Below are 23,588 nucleotides of genomic sequence, written 5' to 3'. Positions count from 1 at the left end.
AGACATGTTTAATGACATCTTTTTATCAAACATGCATCCGTGGGAAGTGGGATTGTTGCAATTCTACATATCACCCAAACTGGATGGGGATGTCAGATATCCTTCTAATGAACCAAAGGAGTTCAAGTGAAAATCAAGCAGATTTATGGCCAACGTCACTGACTGGAGTATTTTTCCCAGATGTGTGTTAATCAATAGTTAGATTTAAATTCTCCAAATGCCATGGTGGGATTTGAACCAAATCAATTTCTGGTTGGTTCAGATTCCCTAGCAGCTGCCTAGAACAAGAATAACTTCCTTTCTTAAACTACTTTTGAGCTCAGTGCCTAGTTTAGAACCCAAACTAGAAATTGACTGACCAGACCAAAATCAGGTGCTTAGATCAAAATCTGCTAACTTAAGCCAACACAGTTTTTTTTCCACTCACATACCACTTTAAGTAATCCCTTACTAACCACAAGAGTACTTATGGCATAGGATGCCATAGGTGCTCTGTGGTTAGTAAGGAATTACTTAAGATGGTATGTGAGTGGGGGATAAAAAGGTTGAGTACCATTATTTTAATGGATCTGATGGAGGTTGTCACTGATTAGGTAAGTTAATTACTGAATCCACCTGCTTGATTTGGTCCTGGCAGTGCCTTTGTGAAAGATACCTTGTATACCCATCTCATACCACACTTCACACAGCATCCAGTCTCTAAGCCTATGAAAAATTACAGATTGTGTGAGACAGTTTAACAATAAAACAACGGTTTTGGACAGTTTGCAACATTTTACAGTAAAACCCCTGGTATTCGGCACCTATGAGGATTGGTAGATAGCGGATAAGTGAATGTTCAAGTTGCTTGAGATTGCGTGTTGCGTGATGGGTGAACTAATAACGAGGCATGTCAGTTTTAAACTCCCCTTTTTTTTCCTATTATGTTCAGTGATTTTTTTTGCCGGTTGCTTGAATTCCAGACAGCAGGGGTTTTACTGTACCTAGTTTATTGTCTCTCTTTCTAAATAATTTCAGAAAATTAAATATATTTTAAATTAGCCTTTACAACTAATGATCGTGAATGAAACAGAAGAATAATACAGGTGGTATTAATATGATAATACATGCAGGCCTCATGCTGGAGCCAGGAGGAAATGGGTGAATTTGAAATATTGTTGCATTGGACTGTGTTTAATTGACTGCAGAACTGTCAAATGAGAAAGTCTGGCAGAGTTCCGAGGGCAGGGTCCTTCCTGAATGCTCAGCCACCCTCACTTGCAAACTCTTCAAATCCATTGGGAGGGATTCATCGACAGAGAAAATACTTCAAGGATCTTTGTAAGTACTCCCTGAAAATTGTAAAATATTCATTGTCTTGAGGGACAGCTCAAAATGGAAAAGGAGTGTTCAGAAAGGCCGTGGAAACCTTGATAGCTTGGAGGAGACTAGCAATATCAGTGTAGTTAGCTTCAATAAAGAGGCTCCCCGTGTTATAAATGATCGAACTTACAGCAATCCATCTTCACACATTTTCTCCGGTGCATTTTTAAAACAGTTTTCAAGCTAAAATAATCATAAAATGTTTTTGGTAGTTGTTAAAAGACTGAATACAATAAATATTATATTTGTTTAATTATGAGTAGATTTGGAGTGATTACACTGGACAACAAAGATTTTTCTTCCTGAACACTTTTGGGTATATTTTATGAATTTTGGGCTGCTGATCACAAAACTTGCCTTAAAATTTTACTTTCATGTACCATTTTTAAGATATAATCTATTTTTGTGATTCCTGTCATATTTTAAGTTTACTTCAAGCATGAACTGCAACATGTCATTGAAAATTCATTTGCTGCATTGGACGTCTTCCCTGCTGATCTTGATGCAGTCAGTGACGAACACAGTGAAAGGTTTCACCAGGACACTGCGACCATGGAAAAGCGATATCGGAGCAACTGGAATCCATCAATGCCGGCCGACTATTTTCAGTGAGAGGCATCAGATGCTGAGTACAAGCAAAAGTCAGCAGCAAATCATTTGTAGGTCAGTTGAACTAATGCAATGTATCAGCAACATTATGCGATTAAACCAGCTAAATTCAATCAAAGTTAATTTTTCTCCAACTTCCTAAGTGATTCAGCAAATCTGAAATTATCTATGTTCAGTTTAAAGTTGTCTATCATAATCCCCTTTCTTTTCAGGAAGTAAGCCTGTTGAAAAAAATTATGTTGTCCAGTGTTACTCAATGAAATGAAAGAATCATAGCAAGTATACACAGAAATATGTGACAAGTGGCTATCGTAAATGGTTGCATCTGACTTACGGATTAATTGGCTTACAAACAGTTCTCAGGAACAGAACGCCTGTACTACCCATCTGCCCTCTGGCTAGAGACATCCTGCCCAGTTGTGGCAGTCAGTGGAACCCAGATTAGCCTTCACACAACCCAGAGAACTGGGGCAGCAGCAAGTTATCTTGACCTAAGGGACGACGAAGAAGAATGAAATATTAGGATGTGTTGTTCCTTTCCTTGAAAGCAGTGGCCTATCTAAGTAAAATAGTGCCTATGACAAGCACTGAAATTGCTCATTAAAAAAATAGAAAATAAAGTTGCCAGTCGGGCAATTTATACTCACAATTGGACTCGTTTTGAAGATCATCTGTGCGAAATTCTGAGCGCTTGTGAGTTGCAGGTTTTGGGTGTGTATGTTTTTGGGTTGAAACTGACATAGTTGAACAGAACCACAAGCCTGTTGATTTAAAGGGACCCTCTATCCTAGATGGGGTTTAATTCCAGGAGAGAGTGGGGAGCACTGTACCCCACATCTACTTAATCCCAGACACTAGTCGCCCAGCACCGGAGAATGAGAGAGGGGGGAAAGAGGTATGGAGAAAGAGGGGGATAGGAGGGAGAGAGAAGGGTGATTGGAGAGAGGGGAAAGGGAGAGATGGGAAGAGGAGAGAAGGGGAGAAAATGGGAAAGAGGAGTGAGAGAGAGAGTTGAGAGGTTAGGAGAGAAGGAGAGAGGGAGGAGAGGGAAGAAGGGAGAGTGAGGGGGTGGAGTGAGGAGGGTGAGAGAGAGGGATGGGGGATGAAGAGTGCACGTTGCGTCCTGAAATTGCGTCTGTATATGCAGCATGTTACGATCGACCCACTCGTACTTGTCTGCCCTTCACTATAAGCTCCACTTCTGGGATTGTTTCATTGCCCACTCCCTTGGCACACAGACCCCATCCACCCTCCACCACCCTCCAACTGCCCCAACAGATACACCAGGAAGAAATCTGAGAGCAAGGGAGAAACTTTCCAAAATGTCTGGGGAAATATTTCTTGAACTTCTGAAACATTGATTTCTCTGAGTTTTCTGGGCAGTGTGGCAGGAACGGGGACCTCGGGCTCCTGGCAAGAGTGGGGAATTCCATCAGAAAGCAAAATGTGACATTGTCATTAAAGAACCTCAGATTGTTGCCTATACCTCAAAGTTCTTTTGTCAGATGGAGATTCCTTGTTGGTCTTGGAACTCAGGAGTTCAATATTGGGCAGGTGAGGTAAGGACAGAGGCATCCAGGGAATAGATACACCTATGCTTGAAAGTCTCCAACAATGCCTTATTAAAAACTGTAGCATTTGAAAGTTCAAATTTTGGTGAGTATTAGCAATTATTACTGTTACTGAAGTGGGCTGAAAACCTCATCCTGAGTTGAACAAAAGAAAACAATTCCAGTCCAGGTAGGACATTGCAGTCTTCCTTAGCTTCTCAAGTGTAACTAAAATAGCAGTGCAAGGAAGATCATACATTAGGGTGCATACTTTGAGTTTTCATAAGTAACTACTAATGGGGTCTTTGGCAAATGGTTCTCGTATGATGGCCAACCTGTATAAACTCACAAAGGTGGCTGTTCTATGCCTGTCGACCTTAAAAATATGTGTACACAATGCTGAATTGTGAATTGTATCGTCGCTGATCACTGCCCTGACTTCATGTGAATTCCAGGGAAAGGCACTAGAAATGATCCAGGCTGCACTGATGTATTTTATCCTTTAGATGCGTTAAACTCTGTGTCATCATTCAAAGCAAGATCGACTTTCTTGGCAAGACCCAAGGAACTTGCCAATATCTCTATCCAGATTATTAATTATATTCTGGAGGATCTCTGCTTCCAAACTGAAATATTGCATTCTGAGAAGAACTTATATTTCTGTATTTGGAACGATACATGAAAACCAGTTAATATTATGCAAAATCTTTGCATGGAATCTCTTTTGAATCATCTTACCAGCTGAACTGAGATTTTGAAAATTTCTTTTCAATGATGTTTCAATGTGCTTAATGATAGAGACTGAAAAGTTTAGCACATTGTAAATTAAGTAATTTGACACCATCTGCGCATTATTATCTTGAAAAATTATTCATTGACTTCCTTAAGCAAAATAACAAAAACTCTCTGCATTTAATAAGGTTTCACTTGAGTTCAATTAACATTTAGCAGATGGTCTATGTAACACATTACAATTTGAATTCAACATTGCATTTTTCACTCCGTTTCCAGTGCACTATTAAAAAAACTTTAACGAGAACTTGTGTTTCAGATTTCTTAAGTTAGCATGTAAATTTAGTAACCATGACAAGGTTATCAAAAATTAAGTTTCAGCGCAGCTTCATGGATGGCTAAAAGAGAAAAAGCAAAAAATAAACAGTTGCCTAATTGGCATAATGTTGCCTGCATTCTTTAGAAATCTTGTTGAGAGATCACCTTTACCGTAATTATGTCATAATTTATGGCTGATACCAAAATAAGAGAAATAGCAGGTGCTGAAGATGAACATGGAGGATTGCTGGTGAACACTGATGGGTCAAAGGAGTTGGTGAAGTTCTGGGAAATGGAACCCATTAAAAAGATTCAAGAAGAACAGTGAATGGAATAATGTGTGAAAAATAAATGTTACTGGATTAGAAAAATAGAAAAAAAATTGGTCACAGGTGTTCTGATCCTAGTCCACTCACCACAAGTACTTCTTTATTTAAAAAGATTATTATTAGTCCATCCGCTATGACCTTGAAATCCCAATTTTTCTGCATATGTCACTTAGTATTCTAAAAGACCTTTACAGAAAATTTAGTGTCATGAAATCACTGATCTTTTTAGTAACATATTATCTGGACTGGTTTTAATTTTTTTGATATTGTGACCAATGCATTTGCTCATAACAAGTAAATATTGAACACCTCAACCTTTAACTGTGTAATATGTAACTGTTTACCCTGGATATGGAGAAGGGTTCAGAGAGCTCATTGCTGTATCTGACCCAACCTTGTTGGTTTTCGTGCAGTTGGATAACCATGTTGAGGAACTTTGGGGGGTATCCGAGGCGCTCTAGTATTTGCCAAAGCCCTTTCCTACTCACGGTGCCGAAGGCTTTGGTGAGGTCAACAAAGGTAATGTAGAGTCCTTTGTTTTGTTCTCTGCACTTTTCTTGGAGCTGTCTGAGGGCAAAGACCATGTCAGTAGTTCCTCTGTTTGCGCGAAAGCCGCACTGTGTTTCTGGGAGAACATTTTCGGCGACACTAGGTATTATTCTATTTAGGGAAATCCTAGCGAAGATTTTGCTTGCAATGCAGAGCAGCGTGATTCCCCTGTAGTTTGAGCAGTCTGATTTCTTGCCTTTGTTTTTGTACAGGGTGATGATGATGGCATCACGAAGGTCCTGAGGCAGCTTTCCTTGGTCCCAGCAGAGCTTGAAAAACTCATGCAGTTTGGCATGCAGAGTTTTGCCGCCAGCCTTCCAGACCTCTGGGGGGATTCCATCCATACCTGCTGCTTTGCCACTTTTCAGTTGTTCATTTGCCTTATATGTCTCTTCCCGGGTGAGGACCTCATCCAGCTCTAGCCTTAAGGGCTGTTGAGGGAGCTGGAGCAGGGCGGATTCTTGGACTGAGCGGTTGGGACTGAAAAGAGATTGGAAGTGTTCTGACCATCGGTTGAGGATGGAGATCTTGTTGCTGAGGAGGACTTTCAGCATGATGCTGAAACAAACCATGAAAGACCTCAACAATGAAGACGCTGTTTACATCTGGTACTGCACGGATGGCAGTCTCTTCAATCTGAGGCACCTGCAAGCTCACACCAAGACACAAGAGCAACTTGTCCATGAACTACTCTTTGCAGACGATGCCGCTTTAGTTGCCCATTCAGAGCCAGCTCTTCAGCGCTTGATGTCCTGTTTTGCGGAAACTGCCAAAATGTTTGGCCTGGAAGTCAGCCTGAAGAAAACTGAGGTCCTCCATCAGCCAGCTCCCCACCATGACTACCAGCCCCCCCACATCTCCATCGAGCACACAAAACTCAAAACGGTCAACCAGTTTACCTATCTCGGCTGCACCATTTCATCAGATGCAAGGATTGACAACGAGATAGACAACAGATTCGCCAAGGCAAATAGCGCCTTTGGAAGACTACACAAAAGAGTCTGGAAAAACAACCAACTGAAAAACCTCACAAAGATTAGCGTATACAGAGCCGTTGTCATACCCACACTCCTGTGCGGCTCCGAATCATGGGTCCTTTACCGGCATCACCTACGGCTCCTAGAATGCTTCCACCAGCGTTGCCTCCGCTCCATCCTCAACATTCATTGGAGCGACTTCATCTCCAACATCGAAGTACTCGAGATGGCAAAGGCCGACAGCATCGAATCCACGCTGCTGAAGATCCAACTGCGCTGGGTATGTCACATCTCCAGAATGGAGGACCATCGCCTTCCCAAGATCGTGTTATATGGTGAGCTCTCCACTGGCCACCGAGACAGAGGTGCACCAAAGAAGAGGTACAAGGACTGCCTAAAGAAATCTCTTGGTGCCTGCCACATTGACCACCGCCAGTGGGCTGATATCGTCTCAAACCGTGCATCTTGGTGCCTCACAGTTCGGCGGGCAGCAACCTCCTTTGAAGAAGACCGCAGAGCCCACCTCACTGACAAAATACAAAGGAGGAAAAACCCAACACCCAACCCCAACCAACCAATTTTCCCATGCAACCACTGCAACCATGTCTGCCTGTCCCACATCGGACTTGTCAGCCACAAACGAGCCTGCAGCTGATGTGGACATTACCCCTCCATAAATCTTCGTCCGCGAAGCCAAGCCAAAGAAAATAAAAGACCCTGGATAATTTAAATGTTACTCTTAAAGTGGTAGAGAGATGATTTAGCAGCGTCCAAAAGTAGTATTAAAAGAAAGTCACGACCCAATCAGTTAGATCTTCCTTGTGCTCCACACCTAAAATGTCTCCAGACAAAGAGAAAGCAACAAGATAATATTTCCAAGTTAAGCTAACTCCGGTGGTGGGAATATAGGCCCTAAGTTCACTGGCTGCACTCTTATTCTCATGTCTCACACTCTTGTTTTAAACATTTTGATGTGCATCAAAGTAGAGCATCTCAATCTATAATTTCAGTATATGAGATGTAGCTTCAGCTTTTATACCATCACCGTTAGAATTAGTGGGAAACTTCCAATCGAAACGATATATACATTTCACTTCGTCCTTTCTACCCAGATAAGTGAAAGACTCATTCTCTCTAACAAAGTGTTTTGGATCCTGAAGAAAAGACAAAATACATTTCCAGGTGAATACTTTAAACATCGACGTCCAAGTGTATGTTTCTACCGCTCAGCTATATGCAGCTCACTTCAGGCACTCTACCCACTCTGTGTCATTAACTGGAAGTAAACAATTGGGCACTGGTTCTGACTTGAAATGATTGACCTCCTCTTCTACTTATCCCAATGTTGCAGAGATTTTAAATGACAATGTCTGATTTTCAATACTTGGTGTTAAATGTTATCAGTTGGCCACAGAAGAAACACATATTTGGTGTGAGCCTCATCCAAATAAAAGCCTGAGGTTAGTGTTGATTCTTCATCACACCTTCTGTTAAATTATTTTAAAATTTATAGCTTCCATTCAATCTCTATCAGGCGCCTGCAGCTTTATTCCTCAATGCCAGATAAATCCTGACTTTAGTTTAATATATTATTAATTATGGTTACGATATGGCATTAAGAAATACTTCTACAAATAGTAAATAAAGCAGTTTCAGCAAAGAGGTGTTGGTTTTATAGGTTCTTGGGATGCGCTGCAATCGCCTTATTTTTTTGCAGATTTTGAAAACAACTTGAAATGCATTTTAAGGAAAAAGTATCGGTTACTGATTGTTGTCACTCTTACTGCATTGCAAACTTTATTAACACACTGAAGAAGCTGGAGGGTCTTTTATTGGACATCAATGAGCCAAATACAGATTTTGAGCCACTTTATTTTGATCGACTGAGTTTATGTTTTTATGTATATTGAACTACTTCAGTGAGAAAAAAACAGTTTACACAGACACTGAAAAAGCTGGAAACATTCTGAAGAACGAGGCAGCATATGTTGAAAGTGAATCAGAGTTAGGTTTCATGTCAGAGACCCTTTATGAAGGACCTTGACCCTGAAATGTTGCCTGCATTTTCTCTTTTGAGTTGAGAAAACCAACATCTGCGTTTTTATGGATTTTTTTTTCAAAAAAAAAATCATTTGAAGCATTTTCTCCAGTTGTTTCAGAAAGTGAACAGGTGTAATTATCCAGCTGGAGAGATGGGAAATTTTTTTGTTAAAGCAACTGTGTGATTTAGCAGAACAGTTGTGATTGATTTCATAGGATTTTCATCTGCACAAAAATTGCCACAGTGGCCAAAATATTGCATTTTCCTGCATGTAATTTAAATATTCTGATATTGTACCCAGATATGAAAGTACAGGGTCAAATAAAATGTGGTTTAAAAAGTCGGCTTTAAAATTCAAAGACCCGGTGCAGCTTGCATCTTCCTCTGAATTGGTTCCATTTCAGGTGAAAAATTATTCTATTCGAAACAACCTCAAATTTGCAGAAATAAACTCTTCTTCAACTGAGTACTCAGGGAGCAGAGGCGCTCTATTAATTTCAATGTAACCAATTTGAGGCAGAGGGCAGCATTGGGAAGCAGTGGATAGTGCCAATAACCTGGGTTAGAACCTGCCCTCTGGTGCTATCAGGGTGGAGTTGTACATTCTCCATGGGACTGCATGTATTGTCCCCAGGCACCTCACCACATCACAAGGATAAACTAGTCATTTGGCTGCCGTCAGTTACTCCTGGTATAGTTGTGTGAAAGGAGAATCAGAATGGCATTGTTGGACAGATAAGATACCAGGATGTGGGGAAGGGGAATGATGAACCGTGTTAGAACTAGCACAGATACAAAAAGGCCAAAAGCTTCCTTGAATGTTGGAAGAATTATATAATTTGCTTAGTGCAACAATTAGACTTTGCACAATATTATAGAAACAGGAGTCGACAGCACTGGTTCAATGGTTCTCTCATATTATGTCCCAATTAAGTTTAGAAAAAAATTAGATATCATGTATTTGATTCATCGGTGAAATTTGAAGCTACATGGTGACCTTTTATGTCTTATTTTCATTTGATGTAAATGTTTTTAATGTGATTAGATGTATTTACTCTTCCAGATGAGATATAGTCTTGTTTTTTGATTCACTGTATGAATCAAAAGCTACAAAATATATGTAACCCTCAGGATAAGCTGCTCAGATGCCTTTTTTTGGTTAGATTCCCTTTTTTTAATAGAGTAGATTAGGTGGACTTTATGTATGATGTCTTTTGTCTTCACCCAGTGCAGTGGAGGGGGGGGACAAAGTTTATACTGTTTGATCTTGATATATATGCACACACATACACACAACACACATATGTGATCTTGTATTTTTAATTTTGTTCCCTTTTCTTCATTGTACTGTGTTTATTACAAAAACTGAGACAATAGATTGAATTAATCCGATATTGGAATATTCACTCAGCAAGCGCCACAGTTAAATTATTTTTAGTTTCCTTTATAAAGCTTTCCTTTAGTTCCAAGGGCTCAGAATAAAGTTGGGAATGGATGAGAAATTTATCGAAGCATGAAGTTTGGTACATTTTTGGAAACAGGCAAAATGCTCTTCGAAAGTCCTTGCCCCACTTTCTCACTAACCATGTGGGGAAAATATAAAATTGAACTGTTACCGGAAATAACAACTGCAGTACAATAAATCAGAAGAAAGAGTCAAAACCTACAGTATAAATTCTACATTTTGTGTGAAATGATACTTCAGAAATAATTCAAACATGGCACAAAGCCACCTGGGAAGTGAGTAAACTGCTTTCAAAACATGTTAATTATTAGGTGGCATCTGCCAACAAATTTTCACTCCTTATGGCATATCCATCCTTATGGTATCCATCCAACTTAGACAATTGAACTGCTGCACTGCAATTGTATTACCAAGACAAGCATGCCCACAGCTCATCACCTCTTCCTCCACTTTGGGTCACTAGTCTCTTCTTCAACACTGCACTGGTTCCATTCACAGGCACATCTTCCTACACTCTCCACCATCCCTCACACACATACATACCTCTTCCTACACATTCCACCACCCCTCACATGCATACATACCTCTCCTACACACTCCACCACCCCTCACATGCATACATACCTCTTCCTACACACTCCACCTCCCCTCACACACATACATACCTCTTCCTACGCACTCCACCACCCCTCACACACATACATACCTCTTCCTACACATTCCACCACCCCTCACACACATACATACCTCTTCCTACACACTCCTCCACCCCTCACACACACATATACCCCTTCCTCCATACTGCATCAACCTAGATACCAGACTCCTTTTTCTCCATACTGCATACATCTTAAGACCTCATTTCTTGCATCCATCAATCCCAATCAGACACCTTACAGTGGAAATTCCTCTTATCCCCACGCACAAGGTGCGTAATATCTTGGTGACATTCACCTTCTAATGTTTCAAACATATCTATATATATATATATAGAGAGAGAGAGAGAGAGAGAGAGAGAGAGAGAGAGAGAGAGAGAGAGAACTAAATTTGAGAAATAGTCCTGTGACATATTTAGTGCAGGAAAGTAAGGTTGAATTTACACCACCTTTTGTTCCCTACTGCAAGAGTCCTCACATACTCCTCTGCACTGCATCCTTTGGTCCATCTGTTACCAATGGAAGATCGACTGTGTATAGGTGCCGATTACATCAGTATCTCTTCCTTCTGCAGTATTTATAATGGAAATATTTTGGAATAGCCAGAATATTTAAAAGCATTGCTTTGTGTTAAAATAACTAAAGCTCACCATAGTTTCTGTCATAAGATGATTCTGAAGACACAGTTTCCCAGGTCTGTCTAAATCAGCTGCTAGCGAGAATGAAAGACTGCAAATGCCTGACACAGCCATGTGTGGCCAGAAGAGCTTAGCTGAGAAGCATTATTAGACTTGTCTCAGCACATTGCAGGAAGTTTAAATCCCATGCTGATGTTTGTCAGACACAGCTGACAGCGAAAGGTAAGCTCAAGACACTTCAAGTTACAGATTGATAAGTACATACCATGCTCTCTGGGTAATGTCCCGGCTACCTACAATTTTCCAGCCATTATGCTCAACTGTTTTCAGGACATGCAGGCACATACAGTTCCACAATCTGTTGCAAAGTGGATTTTGCCAGCAAATGCTGACGTGCACCTGAGAGCTTTTGATTGTTGCATTTAAATCAATGCTTGCAATATTTGGATGTAATCAGTAGTCTCGTAGGTCTGTGCTTAACCATCCCATAATTCCTGTTAACAGAATCATGGAACAACTTATTTCTGAATGAAGCCACAGAACCCATTGTACTTACGCCAGTACTTTAACATGCTATCTAATTTCCTCCATCCTTTCACTCTTTTGCTGTCACCCTATCATTCCTTCCAAATAGAATCAGAATTTATTGTCATGAACAAGTCACAAAATTTGTTGTTTTACAGCAACCTCAAAGAGCAAATATAAGCTACCTTACAAAATAAATAAAAAAGAGTGCACAAAAAGTTCAAGTGAGGCGGTGTCTTTGGTTGATTGATTATTCAGGAATCTGATGGCAGCGGGGAAGAAGCTGTCCTTGAGCCGTTGAGTGCTCATCTTTAGGCTCCTGTGCCTTTTTCCTGATGGTAGCAGAGTGAAGAGACTATGGCCTGGGTGGTGGGGATCTTGAGGATAGAAGACACCGCCTCTTGAGGTTGTCCTCGATGAAGTGAAGTCTGGTGCCCATGACGTCACAGGCCAAGTTAACAACCTTCTGGAGTTTTTTCTTGTCCTTGTCCATACCTGCCAGAATGCTCTCCACCTGTAGACGTTTTTGAGAGTCTCAAAATCCAAATCTCCTCCAACACCTCACAAAGTATAGCCGCTGGCAAGACTTTTTTGTGATTTCATCAACATGGAGGCTCCTGGACAGATCCTCAGAGATGTTGACACCCAGGAATTTGAAGTTTTTGACCCTCTCCACTACTGAGCCCTCAACGAGGACTGGGTCGTGTTCCCCTGACTTACTTCTGAAGTCCACAATCATCTCCTTGGTTTTGCTAAAGTTGAGTGCAAGGTTGTTGGTGGGACACCACTCAACGAGCCGATCTATCTCCCTCCTGTCCACCTCCTCATTGCTGCTTGTGATTTTGCCAACAACCTTGATGTCATTCATCAATCATTTGTAGATAGACTTGGAATAATGCCTGGCCACACAGTGAGTAAAGCAGTGGGCTAAGCACACATTCCTAAGGTGCACCTGTGTTGATAGTCAATGAGGAGGAGACGTTGCTTCCAATTTGTACTGACTGTGGTCTTCCGATGAGGAAGTGGACAATCCAGTTGCAGAAGGGGGTGCAGGGGCCCAGTGTTTGGAGCTTGTTGACCAGCACTGAGGGAATAATGGTGTTGAAGGCCTAGCTGTAGTCTATGAAGAGCAGATTTATGTACGAGTTGCTATCTTTAAAATGATCTAGAGCTATGTGGAGAACCCGTGATATTGAGTCTGCTATGGAGCGATTGTGACGATATGTAAATTGCAGTAGGTCCAGACCTTTGCTTAGGTACATGTTAATTCTGGCCATGACCACCCTCTCAAAGCATTTCATCACAGTAGATGTTAGTGCAACAGCTCACTCTGCCCTTGGGCACCTGGATGTTTGGTGCCCTTTTGAAGCAGGTGGGAACCTCTGACTGCAGCAATGGAAGGTTGAAAATATCCGTGAATGCTCTGGCTAGCTGATTGACACAAATTAACATTTCCCTGCCAGGTACGCCATCAGGGCCTGACACCTTGGGAGGGTTCACCTTCTGACGTCGGCCTCAGAGACCGTATTTACCTTGCTTCCTTTCGAACACCAATTAACTTGCCTTCACCACTCCTTGAAATCACAACTAATGCTTATGGTGATCACTCTGGTCACCTCTATTGCTTTTGCCAATGAACTTAAATCTGTAACCTCACAGGACTAGCCCTCTTGTAATGAATTCTGCCATTGGAAAGGGTTTCTTGTTGGTTACAATATCAAACCTGTTCATGGTATTTAATATCACTGTACATCTTTCAAAATGTTCCAAGATCATCATCTCCAGTTTCTCTGATCCCTCCACATAAGCAAAGGTCATCTCCTTGATATAGTACTATCTACTAGGTCTATGTTTCACCATCTCTGAGGCGTTGACCTTATTTCTAATCTGTTGAACCCAGAATTAAATGCACTGTTCCAGTTGCTCTTATTTTCTCATCACTCCTTTGTGACTTTCTTGCTTTTGTGTATTATTCCATGTTACATAAAACCCTGGATGTCACACTTCTTGAAAAGCATTTTGTTTTGTTTGAAAATGTGTTGTTATTTCTGCAAATCTTTGTAAATGTACCACTTATTATGCTGCTTCTCCTCATGCTTCCAAGCATGAATACAAACTGTGGTGTGTATGTGCTTTTCATCAGTCTAGTTATGTCCTGCCAAAAAATGTCTTGCTATCCTGTTCAATATATACCATGTTTCTATTTGGATGTTTTGGTCAACACTGCATACTGACTAAGGCATTGAATACAAGAGCAGCAGAGTCACAGCAGAACGAGAGGTCATAGATGGATTACTGTGCAAGTTAAGGTCACCACACTGCAGGAAAGGTGTGTTAGTACAGGAGGAGTGACGAGCTGGACTTGGCTATTTGCTTTGGAAGAGGGAAGAATTAACCGAGGAGTACCATGTTGAGAGTTGTCTGGACAGAATAAATTGGAAGGAACTGTTTACTCAAGAAGTGGCAGTGATCTGAAACTCACTCTGTGGAATGGTTGTGGATGCAGACATCATCGCAATATACAAAAAGGATGTGGGTGTCCACTTCAAGAGAAATACCATATTTTCACCCCTATAACGTGCACACTCATATAACGTGCGGAAAATCATAAATAGTTTAAAAATATTTTTGTGTAACACGTGGGTAATATTCTAAATACCAACTGGCAAAATTAATTTGCATTTAAATGGGACATGAGACAAAACACATACCCAGTCTCTGCCACAGTTAATCTCCCACCATTAACACCCAATCAACTTCCCCCAGCAGTGTCAATTGCCCATTATATAGACGATATCCTGCTGCAATACATTAACAAGCTTTGGAGAGGAATCAATTAAATAGATTGAAGACAGGCTTCAGAGTTAAAACAGGATTTTAATTCTAATGTTATCTCAAATCAGGCACTGATTTTTTCCCTCAAGTACAGGTCTGGGCAATTAACATTGATAGGGCACAGTGCCCTAGCCAGAATATCCTGTTTATAGGAATTCAGTACAAAGAGATATTCCCAAGATCAAAATTTCCCATGCCTGCTATAAATTATGTTTGTTCTTTCATTGCCGCAATTATATTCTCATACTCACTGTACTATTCCCATGCTCGCTATAAATTACTGGCGCATCTTCCCCACCGTCACTATTAATTGTGTACATTATTTCAATCCTGCTATTATATTCCCACGCTTGCCATAAATTGTCCATTTGACTTTCCCACCCCCACTATTCATTATGTGCGTTCTTTCAACATGTAAAAATATTCTTGTATAGTGCACACGTGTATATAACATGCAGGGAGTACCTGTGGTTCTTTGGTTATAGCTCAGAAGATAGACAGTGAGATCAAACTTCATGGATGCCAGGAACTGAATCACCTCCAATATTGTACATTTCGATGGATGTAAGCTATTTTGATGTCCATAAACAACTTGTTCCTTTGGACAAGTGGTGGTCTAAGCCAAATGTAATTTTTAATGCCACTCTAATTGAGAAAGGGAAATATTATTTATGAACAGGACATAATGCAGAGAATTAAAAATATCAACTGATATCATTGGGCTAGTGTTAGTTTTGAGTAAAAGCACCTAAAATTCATGATTAAAGAATTCTCAAAGCAAATTATAAAATAAATTTTTGGCAGGTGTTTACCTTTATATAAAATGACAGTGCATTTTCAAACATCCTTTACAGCTCCTTTTAATTGACAAAAGCTGAAGGAAGTTTTGAATTAAAAGCTTTCATTAGTGTGAAAAGTGCAAAGATCTTTCAACTGAAGATTAATGATTGGCTTGAAGATGCGCTTGAGTGGTTGCCCTTTCTGTGACCTTAAAACTAGGGCAGCACAGTTGCGTAGCAGGTAGCGAAATGCCTTTACAGTGCCAGCGATCAGAATCGTACTGGGGGCTTCAAATCCCATGCTGTCTTTAAGGAGTTTGAACCTTCTTCCCATGACTGTGTGGGTTCTCTCCGGGGGCTTCGGTTTCCTCCCACCATTCAAAACATACTGGGGGAGTATAGGTTAATGGGGTATAAATTGGGCAGCATGGACTCATGGGTCAAAATGACCTGTTACTGTTCTTTATATATCTAAATCTAAATTTAAAATACTTTTCTATAATCACCACACATTATGCTGTTAAATATCATTAATAACATGGGTAGCTCACCTCTATGTAATGATAGACAAGCATGTTGTTAATTGCTTTAAATCTCTATCTTTTTATTTGAACAGCCTTGACTATCTCCATGTAATAATCTTACGTGGTATCTAATACTGGAGCATTAGCTTTCCAATCAGAAGCCCAGATGTGAATGATGGTTTTTGACAACTGTCAGTAGAATTTGATTTCCATTGATGGCTGAGTTTTATTAGATGCCATTTCAATAGCACGAGTACTCACTCTCTAGTGGAGAAGGACATTTAGAAGAACATCTGTCAGAAACAGCCATTTCAAGTCAACTTAGGCCTGCTCATCGTGGCATGGGAATGAACGATAACGTGCTGACCTTTCCAGCAACAGGCTATACATCCTAACAATGTATATATTTATATATTCTAAACACAATAGGTGGCATAAATGTTCACTTTGGTTTTAGTGACTTTGTTTACAATGAAAATAAATCTTGTAATTTATTTCTGATCATCACAAATTAACATAAAAAGCAGTCTTTCCATTGCTTTCTATAAAGCACCAACGTATAAAATAGAGCCCTACTCTTTTCTCAGTACTGTTTCTGAATCAGTTATCAAACGACCACTTAGATCCATCCATTAAGGAAGATGCAGTGTCTAGGTTATTGATAAACAGAGCAGTTGATGGAATTCAACAACAGTGGGAACAAGACAGTGAGGGCATCCACCTGTGAAATTGAAATAACCACAAGAGCATGTTGCATTATAGCACGTTGAGGACTGCCGCTAAACTGATCCAAAAGCCAGAGTTTCACTTGAGTTGCTTTTCCCTATGAATATTTTTACAGAACCTTTTGTCCTTTCAGCTCCCTCTCTGATTGGGTTTCTGAGGAAAGACTGGGCATCCCAGAACAGTATTGGTCTATCATGGCAGGAACCCGAGCATCCAAATGGAATCATTCTGGACTACGAGATAAAGTACTATGAAAAAGTAAGGAAAAGTATTGAAAATATCACTGTAAAGAATTCATTGCTCCTGAGATGTTTCACAGCTTAAGAGTGATAATCTCACAGTGAAACTTAGAACGTCTGAAGAACAGTGTAATAATTTCAGACACTGTTTGTAGATAACTTAAAATATCACCTTCGTTGTTGGCATTCGAAGTGTTGATTTCTATAAAACAGAAAAAAGGTTCTGGTTTGTGATTAACTTTCCAAACATTGGCCATTACTATTAATAAACACAGTATTAAATCACAGCTCAAATATGGACCAGGCTTAAATACCAACACACCAGAAATCACAGCAACATAGATATCTAATTGTAGGAACTTAAAGATATGCAAAAATATTGTTACTGTAATATTTATTCAGTAGTTTATCTCAATGCTCATCATCAATGAGCATTGAGATGGCAGCACTGATTCCCATCCCTTTGTAGCAGGTGTTTCTAACTTAGTCAGATTTGATTTGAGATGGTGACAGCTCATTTAGCAAACTGCATGTCACTGATGTGCGAAGGCATGCACTTTTACAAGATTCACAATCAGAATGTCAATGCACATACATAATACAGTTTGTGATGTATCCTGCACACACTATACAATTAATGCATCAGACTTAAAAAGAACATTAGAAGCCACAAAAAAATCCCTCAATGTGAAAATAAAATGCTTTTGAATTGCTTTATCTCACCAGATTTTAAAAGAGAGGATGTAGGAGCAGAACTGATCAGGCAGAAGGATGAGGATTATCGGGAAATGAGGCTGAGGTTGTTTGGGAAACTGTGCAAATTCTCTATTTCCCTTCCTGGTCTTTGATGGGGTGGGGTGCGGGGGGGGGGGGGGGGTGGTAGGCAAATGGAACAGAGTGATTTTCTAGGTTACTTTTTAAATGTTAGTTTTTTTTATGAACTCTTCAGTGAGTGAAGCTGGAGTTGAGGAAGGTGGACAGAGGCTGGAGTAGATTGGGGGACAAGAGATCAGGAGAATCAGATTGATCAGGATGGACTGGCTGTGATCCTTAGTTTGAGGGCTGATGCAGTTGGAAGTCAGGGTTGAAATTTGTGGATGGATGGGGTCAGTATTAAGGAGAGCAGGTGAGTCATGGGACCCAGGGTGGTGAGATGAAACCATGCTTGTTTAGCAGTCAGTTACTGGCTCTCCCTTTCCAGTGCAGGCTGAATCACCTGGCAGAACTCCAGGGGAAATAGTTCGTGCTGACTAACGTCATTTGATCAGTGTCATCTCCAAAAGTGCAATCCAATTGCTGAAAAGTACCCCGTTGAATTACTGGAGAATGTGAGCTAACATAGAAACAATGGTTATTATATTTCATTCTGGGAAATTCCATTTTCAATCACTTAGCACTGAAATGTGCAGTGGCAGGCTAATGAAATGTCAGACCTTCTAACTTAGCACAAATAACACCACCAGTAATAAATTAATCTAACAGACAAACAATGCCACTTTTCACCATTATATCACCGACTGTTGCAATAGAAACTGAATTCATTATCAGGTTTGTTGTTCTGTTTCATTTGTTCACAGCTCTTTCATTCCATGACTAATGTCAAACTAAGAAATGAAAATCTAATGATTCGAATCCAAATTGTGGAGAATTAAAATGGGGATTGCTTCTAAAGATTAGATAAAAAACAAATGGCATGCACAAATAGTTGTCTCAATCAACAATAGCTGGCAGCTCAGACATGGAGAACCAACAAAAGTAGTTAGCTTTACGACACAGCCCTTCCCCGATGATTTAAGCAAGAAACTCCACTGAAATAAAATGCCAGCATTAAAAAAAGCTGCAAAATTAGCTACTAGTCACCCTGTTCCATTTGCCTACATGCCCCCATCAAAGACTAAGAAAGGAAATGTAACATTTGCACCCTCTGATAGATGAAAACTATCAAACAATCCCATCCTGTAGACATTTAATTATTCATAAATCTTAGTACACATGCCAGGAATTTTTGATTCCAACAGTTCCACTCAAGTTACATTATTGCTACTGAATGGTTGATAGTAGATTAAAGCAGAACAAAGTCAAGGTTGCAGAGTGTCCCAGTTTTCAAACCATATCCAAGACATCGTTGACTCAGTGTCTTCACTCACTCCCAATTCTTTATTTTATAATTGAAAAAAAGGGGGAAAACAAGTGTGTCTGACACAAACAAGATTTAATGCTAATTTTCCAATACCCCATTGTAAAATAACCCATTGACTATTTTATTGCATTAAATCAATAAATAAAATAATGTTCTTTTGGTAAGCACTCTTCCTACCTAATTGAGTATAGCCATTTATATTCTAAAGGTTACTTTCTTTTCAGATACAATTTAAATCTTTACAACTTCCAATGACATTGATTAATGTTGGTAAGTGGATTGGAGGATTTTGATCAATATTATTTTCAATTGAATCAAAGCTCAAATTGCTGGGGGGGGTTGTTTTCCCCGTTAGACCTCTGTGTTTAATTTTTTTTAAACTCTCTGCCAGGTGTGTCCAAGGATGATGATCATCCATGGCTCTCCAAAGCTTAATGGTAAAGTTTACGACCAAGAAAACAATGAACTGTGACTACTTTTTGTACATTGGCCACATTTGGACATGCAATTTTCTCCAAAGTGCCAAGTAAAATCACAAGGTTTTTACCATCTGCTCTGTGGATTGGAAGTGATGGTTACTGATGATGGAAAACTCTTCAGTACTTCCTTCAGTGCAGACCTCCCTGACCTTTGTGAACAGGAAATACAGACAAATAGGAGTTACTCAGGCAATGCAAAACAATTTATATTTCTACACGCTGGGAGGAAGAGGTGTCAGGCTTACGGACCTTTGTAATCAGCAGGAGATATTGTTTTGACCTTCTTGTAATTTATCCTTACTCTTATGCAGGAACACGAACAGCTCAGCTACTCCTCCACAAGGTCCAAATCTCCCAGTGTAATCATTAATGGACTGAAGCAGGCTACGAAATATGTATTTCAGATCCGTGCCCGAACTGCAGCTGGATATGGCAGTTACAGTCAGAAGTTTGAGTTTGAAACCGGAGATGAATGTAGGTTTATCTGGATTGTTGAACATAAACATTTCATTGAATATTTCATCGCGTTGTGGCTTATTTGCTTTGATCCATTTTACCGTACAAACAAAATTACTTTTTTCTTTAACTATCGACAGTGGCACAAACCAAAGACTAAACATCTTTATCATTTCTTCTTGAGGCTCTTAGGTTTTACAGAGCAGTTTTTTTTTCCCAAAATGTATAATGAATATAGTATGCCATTAATCTACTTAACAGACTGAAATTAAACATTATTATACTGACTGTTTCATAATGTATATGTTATAGTTATCCAATCTGTATTGGAACAAAAACGAAAATGTCATATTTGTGCTCTAGTATCTAGCTAATGCTTCATAGCTAATTCAACAAATCTTTTGCTGTAGAAATTTTTATCTGAATTCAGATCACGATCCCAAATGTATCAGAATACAAGGGTAACAAACTTTAAATGAGAGAGCGTGGCTGACAATTGTTATATATAATCGTTGAGCACTTTATTAGTCCTTATATTGACTATAGTTGCCAACAAACAAAGTACTATATATCTGAAATCTGATATAAAATTCAAAAATTGTGGCATCAATTGGTCACACAATATCAGAACTGAATTTTGATGAACGATTGTCAACGTTGCATTAACCTCAGCATTCTCTATCATGTAGTGATTGGTTTTGAGTTTTTTCTTCTTGCTTGACTGGTTTGTACCCAAGAGAGAGCTTTCTTTATTTAGTTGTTGCACTCATAAAATTATATTTGGCAAGAGATGTTCACAATGGCTATTGGCTTCCTGGGTCAGATTTTTGTTAGATATCGGTGAAGAACTCTCAATTTTTTTTCCTTGAAGCTGATACAAAATGAATCAGTTGAGCAAGAAGATTTTGCTTTTGTTGCTTTTTAACTGCTGTAGAACCGTGTCTGCCTGTCCCGCATCGGACGTCAGCCACAAATGAGCCTGCAGCTGACGTGGACATTTACCCCCTCCATAAATCTTCGTCCGCGAAGCCAAGCCAAAGAAAAGAGATTAGTGCATATTAAAATGAATCAAAATGCAGAATATTTTCTTTGCAACATGATAGTTATTTTATTACCTAAGAATTAGTTGTTTAAGCAATTGATAACTCTATACATAGTTAGCATATTTTGGAAAATAATAGCTGCTGGGCAAGCAGCAAATATGTCAATCAATCTGCAAAGCATGATTAACGTTGCTGTGGTGATATAGTTCTTGACTTCAGAGGCAGTGCAAGATTCAAAAATGGGAACAGATGGCAAACACTACTCCAGCTTTTAAATCTGAGCAGCTATCAAGAAATCTGGGACTGAAAGCTCTCCTGGAATCTTCAAGCTTGACTGCAATGTTATCCATCTCCCAGGGTAGTACCTGTTCTTTCTTAGTGGGTGTCCACGCTGATAGCAGTTCATGTACATTAGTGCCCATTTCCTCATTTATTTATGACTTAAGGGCAAACTTAGCCAGAAGTCACTGACTTGAGCAGCACTACTTTAATGTGCATTTTTATTTACTGAAAAAAAATTCCTGACCAATGAACTTTCCCAAAAGAGAGCGAATATAAATGTGAGAAATAGAAGCCTAAGTAGAGAGAGTGCAATCCTGGATTTCCTATTAGGTGACAGTGTATGTGTGTGGGAACGCTTTGGGTCCAGCGATCATAATGCCATTAGTTTCCGAGTTAATTAAGAATGAGGATAGGTGCGGGCCTCGGGTTGAGCTTCTAAACTGGAAAAAGGCCAATTTTGAAGAAATAAGAAAGGATCTAGAAAGTGTGGATTGGGATAAGTTGTTTTAGAACAATGATGTGTTTAGTATGTGGAAGCCTTCATAGGCAAAATCTTGAGAGTACAAAGTTTGTATGATCCAGTCAGGATTAAAGGCAAACAAGGAATGATTCCCCTTGTCCTCACCTATCAACCCACCAGCTTCCGTATCCAACATATCCCCTCGGCCATTTCCACCACCTACTAAGCAAACCCACAACTAGATACATCTTCCCCTTTCCTCCCCTCTCCACCTTTTGTAAGGAATTTCCCTTCATGACTCCCTTGTCCACACCACTATCCTCAGCAATCGTCTCCTTGACACCAACTCCTATGACCACAGGAGATGCTCCTCCTGAGCCCACAACTCCTCCCTCACCACCATTCCAAGTGAAGCCACATTTTACTTGCGAATCTACAAGAATCATCTACAGCATCCGCTGCTCCCATTGTGGTCTCTTCAACATCAGAGAGACTGGTCGCAGACTGGGATATTGCTTTGATGAGCATCTCAGCTCTGTCCACTGCAGTAATGTGACCTCCCCGTGCCCATCCATTTCAATTGCCCATCCCATTCCCTTGCTGACTTGTCTGTCTATGGTTTTGTACACTGCTAGACTGAGACCACCCACAAATTAGAGGAACACCTCATCTTCTGTCTGGACACCCTTCAACCAGATGGCATTAACATCGACCTTTGGTTTCCGTTAACCACCCCTCTTCTTTCCCCTGTCACCTTTCCCCCAGCTCTCTCTCTCTTTTTACCTTTTCCCTCTGTCTAACGAACACCTTTTGTTGGTCTGGACTCCACCCCTGCCAGTCTACAGTCATTATTCTGACTCCGTCCTGTTCTCTGCTTATTCCTTGAAGAAAGGCTCTGGCCCGAAACATCAGTAATATATCTTTACCTCCTGTGGATGCTGCAAGACCGACTGTTCCTCTTTGTGTTTTTAAAGGCAGAGTTAACAGGCAGAGGAAACCTTGATTTTCAAGGGAATTGGTTAAGAAGAAGAGAGAGATGTGTAGCAAGTAGGCAACAAGGAGCAAATGAAGTACTTGAAGCATACAAGAAAAATCAAGGAAATCAGGAGGGCTTAAAGAAGATGAGGTTGCCTTGGCAGACAATGTGAAGGAAATTCCTAAGGGTTTCTACCGGTATATTTAGAGCAAAAGGATAAGAAAGGACAAAATTGGTCCCCTTGAAGATCAGAGTGGTCAGCTATGTATGGAGCCAGAAGAAATGGGGGAGATCTTTCTTTTTTACATCACTATTTACTGAAGAAACTGGCACAGAGTCCAGGGAAGGAAGGAAAACAAGCAGTGAGGTCATGGCACCTAAACAGATTAAAGAGGAGGAGGAGGGTATTTTTTGTCTTAACGCAAATAAGGGTGGATAAATCACCAGGGCATGACAAGATTCTCCCTCAGACCTTGAGGGAGGCTAGTGTAGAAATTGCAGGGTTCCTGGCAGAAATATTGAAAATGTCCTTAGCCACAGATGAGGTGCAGGAGAATTGGAGGGAAGCTCAAATTGTTCTGTTATTTAAAAACGGCTCCATAAGTAACCCAGGAAATTATAGGCCAGTGAGCCCGATGTCATTAGTAAGTAAGTTATTGGTAGGTGTTCTAAGATATCAGATATACAAGTATTTGTATAGCCAGAGACTGATTAGGGAGAGACAACATGGTTTTGTTTATGGTAGGTTGTGTTTAACTAATCTTGTAGAGTTTTTCGAGGAGTTTATCAGGAAAATTGATGAAGGAAAGGCTGTGGATATTGTCTACATTGACTTTAGTAAGGCTTTTGACAAGGTCCCATATGGGAGGTTAGTCAGGAAGGTTCAGACACTAGGTAT

General features: G+C 40.1%; 2 protein-coding genes across 3 annotated transcripts in view; both read left to right on the top strand.

Moving 5' to 3' along the window:
• Positions 1-23,588, top strand: part of epha6 (eph receptor A6) — a 429,920-nt gene that overhangs the window by 316,378 nt on the left and 89,954 nt on the right. Inside the window, exons 4-5 of the mRNA XM_069889421.1 lie at positions 16,749-16,873; positions 19,785-19,947. Coding sequence (XP_069745522.1) covers positions 16,749-16,873; positions 19,785-19,947 — 288 coding nt within the window. The remainder of the gene's footprint in view (positions 1-16,748; positions 16,874-19,784; positions 19,948-23,588) is intronic.
• On the top strand, positions 1,245-8,181 carry LOC138738701 (uncharacterized). Of its 2 annotated transcripts, none has more exons than XM_069889430.1 (3): positions 1,245-1,320; positions 1,790-2,025; positions 5,662-8,181. In XM_069889430.1, the coding sequence occupies exon 3, from the start codon at positions 5,969-5,971 to the stop codon at positions 7,079-7,081; it is 1,113 nt and encodes a 370-aa protein (XP_069745531.1). In that variant the 5' UTR covers positions 1,245-1,320; positions 1,790-2,025; positions 5,662-5,968; the 3' UTR covers positions 7,082-8,181. The 2 variants fall into 2 exon arrangements, with proteins under 2 accessions (XP_069745531.1, XP_069745532.1); XM_069889431.1 differs by having other exon boundaries at positions 1,260-1,320; positions 1,871-2,025.

Source organism: Narcine bancroftii, chromosome 7 (assembly GCF_036971445.1).
Source record: "Narcine bancroftii isolate sNarBan1 chromosome 7, sNarBan1.hap1, whole genome shotgun sequence".
NCBI lineage: Eukaryota > Metazoa > Chordata > Chondrichthyes > Torpediniformes > Narcinidae > Narcine > Narcine bancroftii.
Note: the sequence above shows the minus strand (reverse complement) of the source record. Positions and strands in the feature narration are given on the sequence as shown.